Source organism: Chionomys nivalis, chromosome 8, assembly GCF_950005125.1.
Source record: "Chionomys nivalis chromosome 8, mChiNiv1.1, whole genome shotgun sequence".
In the NCBI taxonomy this organism is placed as follows: domain Eukaryota; kingdom Metazoa; phylum Chordata; class Mammalia; order Rodentia; family Cricetidae; genus Chionomys; species Chionomys nivalis.
In genome coordinates, this window is record NC_080093.1 from 75891814 (window position 1) to 75904031 (window position 12218).

The window sequence follows — 12218 nt, forward strand, 5'->3', positions numbered from 1 at the left end:
ATAGCACTCTCAACTCTTGTACCACATCTGCCTGCAGGCCACCAAGCTCTGCACCATGATGATAATGGACTAAACCTCTGAACTATAAGCCACCACCCCAATTAAATGTTTTTCCTTGCCGGGCAGTGGTGGCGCACGCCTTTAATCCCAGCACTCGGGAGGCAGAGGCAGGCGGATCTCTGTGAGTTCGAGACCAGCCTGGTCTACAAGAGCTAGTTCCAGGACAGGCTCCAAAACCACAGAGAAACCCTGTCTCGAAAAACCAAAAAAAAAAAAAAAAAAAAAAGTTTTTCCTTTATAAGAGTTGCTGTGGTCATGGTGTTTCTTCGCAGCAATTAAAAACTCAAACTAAGACACTCACTAAGTAGGTTAGGCTGGCCCAGGTTATCCACTTGTCTCTGCCTCCCCAGTACTGGGATTATAACAGCACACAACTACATACAAGCACACATCATCACATTCAGCTTCTGAGGTGGGTTCTGGGGACCAAACTTAGGTCTTCAACCTACACAGCCAATCACTTTACTGACTGAGCTCTCTCCAGCCCCACAGAGATATTCTTTAGCCATAAAATTGAAACACTGCTCCAGGCTAAAACATGAATGGGATCTACATAAAAAGGAGCAGTACTAAAGCCCACACATGCTACTTCATCTACATGAGAGATCCCAAATAGGGAAATCCATAGAAACAAAAGTAATGGTTGCCTAGGGCTCTATGAGAATAGAGTCAGTGCTAAGTGACTAAACATAAGATTTCTTTCAAAGGGACAAAAACATACTAAAATAGATTGTGGCACTGGCTGTACAGCCCCTAAATAGGTTAAAGTCTTGAGCAGGGTTCACTAAAAAGTGTATGAACTGTACTTCAGTAAAGCTGATGTAGAAGTATAGTACAGTACAATACACTACAGTGCAGTATTGTTACAGGATTGCTAACTTAGGAGAGCAGTGCTGGAACACAGGAAGTGCTCAATTCATGCTAGTCATAACAAGGAGGGCAGTGAAAGGCCAACAACTTGGGGCGCACAAGGAACAGGCCCAGGCTTGCACATGGCCACAAGGATCATCTGGAAGCATCCTTGAGTTCCACCCAGCAGCAGTGGCCCCTGTCAGCACTAACTCTTCCCTAGGCAGTGACCTAGGCCTTTCAATGTGGACCATTCAACCTTCACAGAATCTCTTATGAGGCAGGCAGTGTGGCTATCAGAAAACTGAGGCACAGACATGAAGTACTCAGGGGCTGGAAGCTGAGTTTGATGGAGCTGGAACTGGCTGGTCTGGTCCAGCACCCCAGCTGCTCACTCTGCATCCCATATGTTGTCCTGCTTGTTCATCTTAGTAGGTGAGCTCTGCCTGCCTCCTACCCAGCTCCACCACTCCCTTGACATTGGCTTTCCCCTTTACCTGCAAGTCCCGTCATTACCTGAAACAGATACAGCTTCTCTGCCAGACTTTTGGCCAAGTATACGTCGATCTGGGAACAAGGGGAGAAGACTTAACGAGGACACAAGACACTTGAACCAGGCCCAGACACTCAGATAGGATCAGTAGGTCACAGGGGCAGCTTAGGGAAGAAGAAAAGCTCAGCTTATACTAAGAACAGAGGTAAGCAGTGCAGGCCTCCAAGTCAGGCACATCTAGCACTTCCTCTCAACAGATACCAGGGAACCAAGACAGGGAACCTGCTTGGCCCCTAAGGTCACTCTAACCTAGAAAGAGCACATGTGCCTGGGCACTGAGATTGGGATGCCTCCCAAAGCTAGGGAAAGTGCTCTCTGGGGTGGGGGGGGTTGGGGGGATGGGATTCCCTCTACCTACTTACGTTTCTTCTCTCTGCTTTCTTCCACCTTGCCACTCTGGCACCTACATGTCACCCTATTTTAAGAAGATCTGCAAGGCTCTGTGTGATCTACCTGTCTCCTTTTTCCCTCCTGATGCGGACTACTCTGCACACAAAACCTCCTGCCCATGGGCCTTTGCACACGTGCTTTCTTCTACCTGGAATGTCCTTCACATATGCATCTGACAACAAACTCAGCCTTAGGGACTCAGGGGACTCACCACTTGAGCAGAAGCTGGCTGGGGCTTCCTGACTGCAGAGGGGGGCTTCCTCTGTGCTATCTCCAATCCCCTCTGTGGTAACTTAGTATCACTGGTACAGCTATAGCTTAAGTATATTTAAATAACTCAAACCTAAAAGATCAGTATCCCACAAAACAGGAACTACTCTGCCTGTCTAGGAATGGTCTCGTGGCCCATGCCCTTCAGACTCAGGGTGGCTTCAAAATACACCTAAGAAGGCCAGGGGCCAAAACAGTCAGGTTTCACCATTTGCTTTCCAAAAACTCTAGGGCCTGGACTGGAAGGATCCTGAGGAGTAATTATAATAATGAACAATTTTGTCTTTCTGTGAGGAGTCTGGAAACCTTTCTGCTCACAGTTTATATTTTGAGGCTCCTAGCCCGTCTCCTCCATAGGCCAGAGGCTGCCTAGAGACAAGGACACAGCCTGTTGCCACTATGCCATTGCCTCTGGTGCAGTGAACGGAGTGAAGAACTGCTGAATGACACAATCTGGTAAGCCCACACATGGGAGCCACCAATCTCCTTTCAGTCACTCGCATCTGTTCAGTGTCAAGTCCTGCAGTTGGCTTTGCAGAGAGTGGGACAGACAGAGAGTAAACAAGCTGAAATCTAGGCACATTGGGTAAGGTCTCAAAATCAGGGGCCGCTGGGTCACAGCCCTGAAGCCGCACAGGTATCTGGGGGACAACAGAGGCAAGGTCTAGGGTTCCTAGATCATCGACAGGCCCTAGACTGGCCTATAGACACGTAGAAGGGTCTTGGTCTTATACAAAGACCTGTGGCTTGTGGTCCAATAGAGAGTTGACAGCGGCAGCGGCAGTTACCTCCTGTATGACTGGGTCATCTTCTTCATTGGCCATACTAGGGAGAGCCTGTCACAGTCCTCAACTCGATCTGCAAAGACAGCAAGAGACCTGGGCAATCAGCAAGCCATTCAATCAACCTTTCTGAGGCACCTATTCCTCCACAGGTGCAAGGAAGGGGAGCCCAAGAGGAAGACATAACCTGCTTTCTGTGTCTGCGGTGGAGGCAGCAGTGAGGGGGGAGGCAAAGCCGGCAAAGGGTGCAAGCAAGCGACCCAAGCCAACACATGTCAACTGCACCACGGGGGGGGGAAAGTTAGTGAGCAGTTTTATAGACTTCTTGCCCACTCAAAAAGAACTCCCAGCCGGGCGGTGGTGGCGCTCGCCTTTAATCCCAGCACTTGGGAGGCAGAGGTAGGTGGATCTCTGTGAGTTCGAGACCAGCCTGGTCTACAAGAGCTAGTTCCAGGACAGGCTCCAAAGCCACAGAGAAACCCTGTCTCGAAAAACCAAAAAAAAAAAAAAAAAAAAAAGAACTCCCAGCCAGAGCTGAAACACTGGGGTCCTGAGGGTCCTGCAATAAGATGAAAGCCAGCTGTCACATGATCCAAAGACCTCCCAGGGGTCTCTTCAGACTGTCAGGCTCTCATCCTAATCCGTGAGCTCATTTTCTGTGCTCTGGTGACAAAATGACCCTATTTGAGTATTTTTCCCTCGGGTTTACAAGGCACTAGGCTCTGAGTGATATGACTGTCCCCATCTTACAAAAAGAGACTGAATTCAGAGATAGGTTATAGGGCCTTACCGAAAGTCACACCACATTGAGACAACACTGGACTTCAAACCCAGGCCTTGGGATTTGGGTGACAGTTATGAATGGGGAAGCTCAGTGGAGGGTGAGGACCACCCCCAGTTGTGTGGGTGTGGTTAAAGGATGGAAAGAACAGAGCCTGACAACATGGGGGGGGATTGAGGGGAACACCTGCAGTCTTCCAGTTTTTCTGCACCCAAAGGCAGAGGTGATCCTGGCTAAGAGCTGAGCACCCACAGACTCCAGCTGTTCCCACTCCTCTACTCCTGGGTAAGAGCACCCCAACTTTATCCATTGTTGACTGAGGTTTCTGTCCCACCTGGTCCCCTGATTGGCCTTTAGCTCAGGCTTCTTATTAACTATTATAACTTATATTAGCCCATTATTCTTGTCTATGCTAGCCATGTGGCTTGGTACCTTTTTTGGCAAGGCAGTCACATCTTGCTTGCTCTGTGACTGAATCAGGACTGCAGAATAAGCTTTCCTCTTCCCAGAATTCTCCTGTTCTCGTCACCCTGCCTCTACTTCCCACCTGGTTGTCCTGCCTATACTTCCTGACTGGCTAATGGCCAATCAGCATTTATTTAACATATAATTGACAGAATACAGACCATTGTCCCACACCACTCCATCTCACATCTGAATGACTTAAGATTCTAGGTGAGCCAATGAATGACTGTGATCCTAGCACTTGGGAGGTAGAGGCAGGGAATCATTAGTTCAAGGCCAACCTCAGCTTCACAGAGTTGGTGGCAAGTCTGGATACCCTGTCTCAAAAAAAAAAGACTTTGCTGGGCATGGTGGTGCCTTTAATGTGAGCATTTGGGAGCAGAGGCAGGAAGATCTCAATGAGTTCAAGGCCAGCCTGGCCTATAAAGCAAATTCTGGGACAGCCAGGGCAATACAGTGAGACTCTGGTTTAGTTTTTTTTTTTTTTAATTAAACAAGAAAAAAATCACAAAGATTTAAAGGTACATAACAGATCCCTCAGCCCAGGCCCCAGTGCTTGTTGCAGACACAGCCCACACTTGAACTGTCCGGGTACCAACACATGCCCTATCCTTGGCATCTGGCATCTCTCTTCTTACTTTTTACCGCTAATCCTGTTGGTTCTGCCTTCAAAGGAAGCCAGAACCTGACCTTCTGGGTCAGCTCAGTCTCCAGGCTGATTTCCTGGGTCCTTCCTGCCCCACAATCAGTGTTCAAACCTCATATGACATCACGCTAAGTGATACTTCCCAGTGTCCCCCATCTTCTTCAGAGAGTCTTCAGCCTTCCAGTGAACATAAACAGACCCAACCCTTAAATTAACCTTTGGCCCCATTCCCTGCCACCTCTGACCTTCCTGTCTCTTCCCAATCCATCTGGGACTGTTCTACCTAACTTCAGGCTCCGTCCTGTGCCCTTTTCAGGGTTTTGTTCAAATGTTACCTCATTTCTAAAATGGACTCTCTCCCTACTTTTCAAAGTTGAAAAGCCCCGCCCCCCAACTCCTTTCCTTTCTCTGGCCTCCACAGCACATTATCACAGTTTATGGGACAGTTTATACTGTATCTGTCCTTCCTGCCATTAAGCTGTAAGCTACACACAAAGCTACTACTTTGTGCCTTGCTGTACCCCTGCCCCCTAGAACTCAGAAGGTACAGTTTAGCCTCTTGGCACCTAAACATGTGCACTGCAAGGATTCTGTGGAACAAGGGGCTCCGGAAGGGTTCCGAGCAAAGAGCTGAGGTGGAGAAAGACAGGCTGGTAGAAAATGGGCCATCACAACATAATGGGGGTCATGGAGGGCAGTCGGTCTGAACCATTTAAGTTCTCAGCAGCTGCCACTGTGCACTTGCACTGGCTGCCAAGTGTCACAGGTCTATGTGTCCATCAAGTACCTGCCCTACAGGCAGCTGTACTTGGTGACCAACTGAAACAGGACTTCACAGTGCATGCAAAAGGAGGCTGTGGCCTAAGAGAGTCTCAAGTTCTAGTTACTCTTTCATGGCTGAGATTCTGCCCAGTCCTGGGGAATGACAGAGGCTCCTCCCTCTGGACACCACACCTGACTGGGTTACCTCCCAGCCAACAGGATCCAATTCAGTGGCTTTCAAAGGCCTATGCCCAACAATAACCTTTTCCCATCAATGATGCAGAAGACACATGAAATGCCACAACTGAAGCAGTTCTTTGTGTGACATGATTGTTACATGCCACACAGTCATGTTTTCCACCCTAACCGGTGCAAAATAAAAATGCTGGTGACAAGACCCCCCCTCCCAAGCCAATCCATCATTCACTAATAAATCTTGACCTGCAATCTTCATAGTCAACAATCCAAGAAGCTTCCTGAGGCAGCTGTAAAGGCCCATGTCTATAATACCAGCTCTAGTAAGGATGAGGGAGGAAGGTAAGTTTGAGGCCATCCTAAGCTATTATATAGCAAGGCCTCATCTGAAAAAACTAACAGACACAAAACAAACAAAAAAGCTTCCCCAGGGTCACCCTTTCACCTCCAATTCTCCAGAGATGACAACTACTTACAATGTTGCCTTCGCCCAACCCTTCTACTGCCCCATAAAACAAAATCCAAACTCCCTTGTGTTGGCCTCTAAGACCTCACATGATCTTGCCCCTGCCTCTACATAACCAACTCCACGGGGCCTAGGGATCTATCACTGAGCCTCCAACAGGCCAAGCCACTAGCACCTTGAACCTCTGCACAAGAACCCTAGGTCATTCCCGGGACGCTCATTTTCCTTAGACATAACCATTGCCACTTCCTCCAGGACTAGACAAGCTTCCCCGAAAACCCAACATGAGCAGCTGCTTCCAACGCCTTCCATCATTAGCACAAGTCCTTGTTTCCCAAATGCTCCTAACCTGGAACTTCTCCATCTGCGGCTCAGGTGTTGGCGGTTCTCTGCACTAGACTTTAAACTCCAGGAAGGCTTCTCTATGGTTGAATCCTCAACCATAAAGTGGACATGGTAATTATACTTCATCGATGTTCTAGGAGCACTGCTTTTAAAATTAAAAACTTCACGGCTCTTCTAACCCCTAATGCCGCCTGGCACCAATATAGTACCAAAAAATATTTAACCTTCTCATTAGCTGTGCAAGTCAAAATTTAGCGCCCAACTTAGAAATGATTTGCCCAAGGGCACAGCCCCAGGGAAGCGTATAATCAAGAAATCTGTCTAGTTGATGTCAAAGAACCTTCATTTTTATTCTTAACCACTATGCTGCACACATCCTTGATAAAAGGCAGTATGGTATAGTGGGTAAGAGGTTGGACTCCCGTGCGAAACCTTACAGGTTCAAATCCCACCTCTGTAATGTACCAACTGATTAGAGGCATGAATTGCATAACCTTGTGTCCTTTCCTATTTTCATCCCTAAACCGACAATAAAAAAAAAAAAAGCACCGACTTCAAAGGGGGTAAGTGGAACCTATAGGAAGGGCTGTTGCTACGTGGCAACATGTTTTCTTCCAACATAAGATGGGACGATGACAACCACAAATGAAAGAAGCTCTTTAAACCTAGTAACAGGAATCCTATTATCCCTATTTCATAGATAAGGGGAAGATCTTATCGTTTCGCTCCAAAACCCAGCAACCCTAAAGGTAGAATTCCAGGACCACCTGGGCTATGTACCGCCACCCCCGTGACTAAAGAGTACCAGGGTTCGCGCAGGAGACGCCGACTCTGGTCAAGCACAGATCAATGAATGAGGTACCCCCCTGCCCGGCAGGACCAGGAAGAATTGATCCGGTTCGGCTAGGGCACAGTTAGGGCCCGCCATGCGGGCGGCCCCGGCGTTGCCGGTGCTCAGGCGCCCTTCCCGCACCTCCGAGAGCCGCCTCGCCACCGGGCACCAGTGCCCTCGCAGGTGCGGCTCCGGAGCCAGGCCCGGGCGGGGCAGCGCGGCCGAGGCCTGAGTCAGCGTGGGCCCCACGGCCGTCGCCTCCCCGATGACCAGCCGTGCGGAGCGACCCGGGCCCGGGGGGAGGCTGGGAAAGCCGGGCGGCAGCACGTACGTCCCGCCCGGGTCCCGGGAAGCCGCGGCCCCCCGGCACGCAGCGGCGCGGGCCTCTCCGGCCTACTCGGCAGAGCGGCCCAGACCCCCGCGCGAGGGCGACGGCCGCGGCCGGAATCCCGGGGCTGCAGAGTCGGCACTCACCTCTCCGCCAGGGCCGCGCGCGAGCGGCAGCAACGGCCCGCGGACCGGTGGGCTGCGGAGACAGTGGCGGCCGGGTCTTCTATTAGGCAGCGGCCATGTTGCTCCTGGAGAAACTCCGGCGGACACGTGGGGGGAGCGGGGCCGGCCCTCGCGCTTCCTCTTACCCACAATGCCCCGCCCCGGCGCGCGCAGGCCCGCCCCTTCGCTGCTCGTGGTGCAGAGAGCGCAGACCGACTGCAGGGGTCGCCGCTGCGGCCGCAAAAGGGAACCGAGAGCGAAGGCAAAAAGGAACACTGATCCTGGCAGCGGTGGGATTCGAACCCACGCCCCCGAAGAGACTGGAGCCTTAATCCAGCGCCTTAGACCGCTCGGCCACGCTACCCAGATGTCGGCCTGGCCTTCTAAGAAGCTACTTAATGCTTTTACATATGTATATCCTTAGAATTTTTTCTGGAGTTGAATTTGTATCTCCTCTACCCCTAACAGAGATCGTCTTAAACAACATTGTTAAAACATCAACTATTGAAAGAAAATTATTTAAATCCAAGCTTGTTCCAAATAAGTTTTAAAGCAACAAACAGTTTAATTTGCGTTCAGAGTCAAGAGGGTTAAGGCGTTCAGTTAAGCCTCTCCGTCACCCACATAAACCCGAATTAGGTGACTGATGCTAGAAGTAACTCTCACCCGAGCTCCCAGAGCCGAATCATGACCCCAGGTCTGCCCAGGTCTAGCTGAAAAGTCACATGCTTAAATTTTTAGTACACAACTTCTATAAAAATTTTACAGATAAAAAAATAAAATCGTTGTAATATTTAAAATAATGTTCTTTAACCTTTGACTCACACTAGTTTCCTCGTAACCACCATTATCGGCTGATTATACATCCTTTCAGATCTTCTGCTGTCAATTTCTATGGATGTTTATCTCCATGGAAAATAGTTTCGTTCATATTGTGTATGGGTTGATATATAAATATTTATTAACATGCTAACGTATACACAGCTGGCTGACTTTTTCACCAGACTTTTTATTTTTATTTTTATTTTACCAGACTTTGTTTTTTAAGTATCTGTGCACGTTAATGTATACATACAGACTTTTACATTTATTTTATTTGTTTATGGGGGCAGCATATCGCGGAGGTCAGAGGACAATTTACTGGAATCTATTCTCTCTTTCCACCATGTGGGGGCAGCTTAGATTGTCAGCCTTGAAGGCAAGTAGTCTTTACCCACTGAAACATCTCACCAGCCCAGATACTTTAAAAGACTGAAAAAAAGCACAGTGAAAAAGACCCATATTTCCATCATCTAGAATTAAACTCATTTCTGCATATACATTTGTACCCACATACACATGTGTTTGTTGTTTTGAGTCAAGGCTCATTGGGCTCAGGATGGTTTTGAACTTGCTATCTTGCTAAAGATGTGTTTGAACTTCTGATTCTACTGGTCCCATCTGATTCTGGCTGATTACTGTTAATATGGCATTTTGTTTCTAATTATTTTCTCATGTATATAATTTTTATTAAAAGTTAAACAAGGGGCCGGGCGGTGGTGGCGCACGCCTTTAATCCTAGCACTCGGGAGGCAGAAGCGGGCAGATCTGTGAGTTCGAGGCCAGCCTGGTGCACAAATCAACTTCCAGAACAGCCAGATCTGTTACACTGGATGTCCTCTCACAAATATCACTCCAGCTTATAACTAATATAAATTTAATATGTATCCTTCCAATAACATCTCAAGCTTTTACATATGTAAATCCATGAACAATATACAGAGTGCTCTTCTGTGTTCTCGAAGGATACCAACGCCATTGCCTTTCCACCCCATTACTGTGTTTTTGAGATCTATTTTTTTTTGTTGTTTTTGTTTTTCGAGACAGGGTTTCTCTGTGGCTTTGGAGCCTGTCCTGGAACTAGCTCTGTAGACCAGGCTGGTCTCGAACTTTGAGATCTATTATACTAACTCATCCCACACTATAAATAAGTTTTTATATTTGTTTTTAAGTTTTCTGGGCAGTATTGTGGGAACTATCTCTGTACATGGCTTCTAGTCTATGCATGGACTTTCCTCCATGTTTTCTCCCAGAATTGAAATTTTTTTTTTTTTTTTTTTTTTTTTTGGTTTTTCGAGACAGGGTTTCTCTATGGTTTTGGAGCCTCTCCTGGAACTAGCTCTTGTAGACCAGGCTGGTCTCGAACTCACAGAGATCCGCCTGCCTCTGCCTCCCAAGTGCTGGGATTAAAGGCGTGCGCCATCACCGCCCGGCCAGAATTGAAATTGTTGAATCACATGTACATTTTCTTTTCTTGGCTAGAGGCAGGTGAAGGAGCTGTTATTCAGTCCAGGACCCCAGTCCACGGGATGGTGCTGCCCACAGTTAGGAGGAATATTCCTGCCTCAATCTACCAACTCTTAGAAGAACAAACCAAAGTATAATTTCATCAAAGTTCACACTGGAATCAGGGAGTTTATTGGGCATAACTTACAGAGCAAGGGTGAGGGATTGCTCTGAAGAGCTTTGGTAAGTCTGGGGCTGCCACGGCAGAACGTCTTCACCCCAAAGGGATGATGCCTTTCCCATAACTGCCTCCTCTGCTAACCTCCCCTAGTCTGTAAGCTCCTCCCCAGACCCCAAGACAACCAGCAATGAGGACAGAATTGCATACAAATTGCTGGGTTGAGAGACTGGAATCTCATGCCAGGGTTCAAGACCTTCTCCACCTGCTCCATCTTCCGAGGGAAGGAACTTCAGTCAATAATCCCTCTTGGAAGCAAGTACAGCTGATCTGAGGATGATGGTGGCTGCTTTGCTTGAAGGACCAAGTTCTACAATACCTATCTAGGATCTCGCTCACAGACAAGCCCAGAGGTTGGTCTCCTCGGTGGTTCTCACTGAATTGTTTTCTCACTTGCAGCAAAACTGTAATAGAATTTTGATGTATGCAATAAAGCATACCTGCAAAATTTAACATTTTTCAGCCAGGCAGTGGTGGTGCATGCCTTTAATCCCAGCACTCGCACTCAGGAGGTAGAGGTAGGTGGATCTCTGTGAGTTTGAGGCCAGCTTGGTCTTCAAGAGCTAGTTCCAGGATAGGCTCTAAAGCTACAGAGAAACCCTGTCTCAAAAAACAAAACAAACAAAAACAAAACAAAAAAAAAGAATGACCTTTGATCTTCTTGTCTCCACTACTACACCTGTTTTCTTTTGTGAGGGTGGTTGAGACAGAGTCTCTCTATGAAGCTCTGGATGTTCTGGAACTCTCTACATAGACCAGGCTGTTCTTGAACTCACAGAGATCCTCCTGCAACTGCCTCCCAAGTGCTGGGATTAAAGACATGTCACTTCATCCACCTGTTTGTTGCTAGGAATCAAACTATGGGCTTGATTTATGCTATACAAATACTCCATCAACTGAGCTAAGTTTTTGCTTTTTTTGTTTTTGGAAGAACAACAAGTGTTCTTATTCTTAACCTCTGAGTCATTTTTCCAGCCCAGCCCTTAAATTTTATAATCTCCCTCTCCCTCTCTCTCTCTCTCTCTCTCTCTCTCTCTCTCTCTCTCTCTCTCTCCCTCCCTCCCTCCCTTCCTCCCTCCATCCCTCTCTCTCCATTTCTCTCTCTCTCTCTCTCTCTCTCTCTCTCTCGCTCGCTCGCTCGCTCGCTCGCTCGCTCACTCGTCCTGGCTGGCCTGGAATTCACCATATAGACCAGGCTGGTTTCAAACTCACAGAGATCTGCCTCCTGAGTGCTGGGATTTGGGATGGCCTATACCTGTGTTCATGATCACTCATATTTAGCTCCAGATTAAACAATCTTTTGCCATACACCAAAGGGTATGACAAAAGATTGTCTATGTCAATAAGCAATAACTTTGCTTAAATAATAAAAAATAACTCTTACCTTTAAAGTGAGTTTTTTCCATGGACACAACCAGTTTTAAAATTGGTCATTTAAGATTACAACACAATTATATCATTATAATCTCAGATAATAAATGAAAGTTAAAAAACTAAACCTGCCCTCCCTAAATTAATCATTTAGTCCAGTGGTTCATAACCTATGGGTCTTGACTCCTTGCAGGATCAAATGGACCTTCCACAGGGGTCACCTAAGGACCAGATATTTACATTATAATTCATAATAGGAGAAAATTTACACAGTTATGAAGTAGCAACAAAAATAATTTTATAGCGGGAGGTGGTGGCGCACGCCTTTAATCCCAGCACTCAGGAGGCAGAGGCAGGCAGATCTCTGTGAGTTCGAGGCCAGCCTGGTTTACAAGAGCGAGTTCCAGGACAGCTAGAGCTGTTACACAGATAAACCCTGTCTTGAAAAACCAAGTA

The 12218-nt window shown here is 47.5% G+C and overlaps 1 protein-coding gene and 1 non-coding gene across 3 annotated transcripts in view; both read right to left on the reverse strand.

Moving 5' to 3' along the window:
- Positions 1-7996, reverse strand: part of Polr3e (RNA polymerase III subunit E) — a 29716-nt gene extending 21720 nt beyond the window's left edge. For both annotated transcript variants that reach the window (XM_057779255.1, XM_057779254.1), the window contains exons 1-3: positions 7871-7996; positions 2911-2980; positions 1426-1476 (exon numbers count right to left, since the gene is read on the reverse strand). In XM_057779255.1, coding sequence (XP_057635238.1) covers positions 1426-1476; positions 2911-2946 — 87 coding nt within the window. In that variant the 5' untranslated portion in view covers positions 2947-2980; positions 7871-7996. The remainder of the gene's footprint in view (positions 1-1425; positions 1477-2910; positions 2981-7870) is intronic.
- A 174-nt stretch (positions 7997-8170) lies between these two features.
- Trnal-aag (transfer RNA leucine (anticodon AAG)) lies at positions 8171-8252 on the reverse strand. Its single transcript has one exon. It is a non-coding gene; the product is annotated as a tRNA-Leu (tRNA).
- Between the last annotated feature and the right edge of the window lie 3966 nt (positions 8253-12218).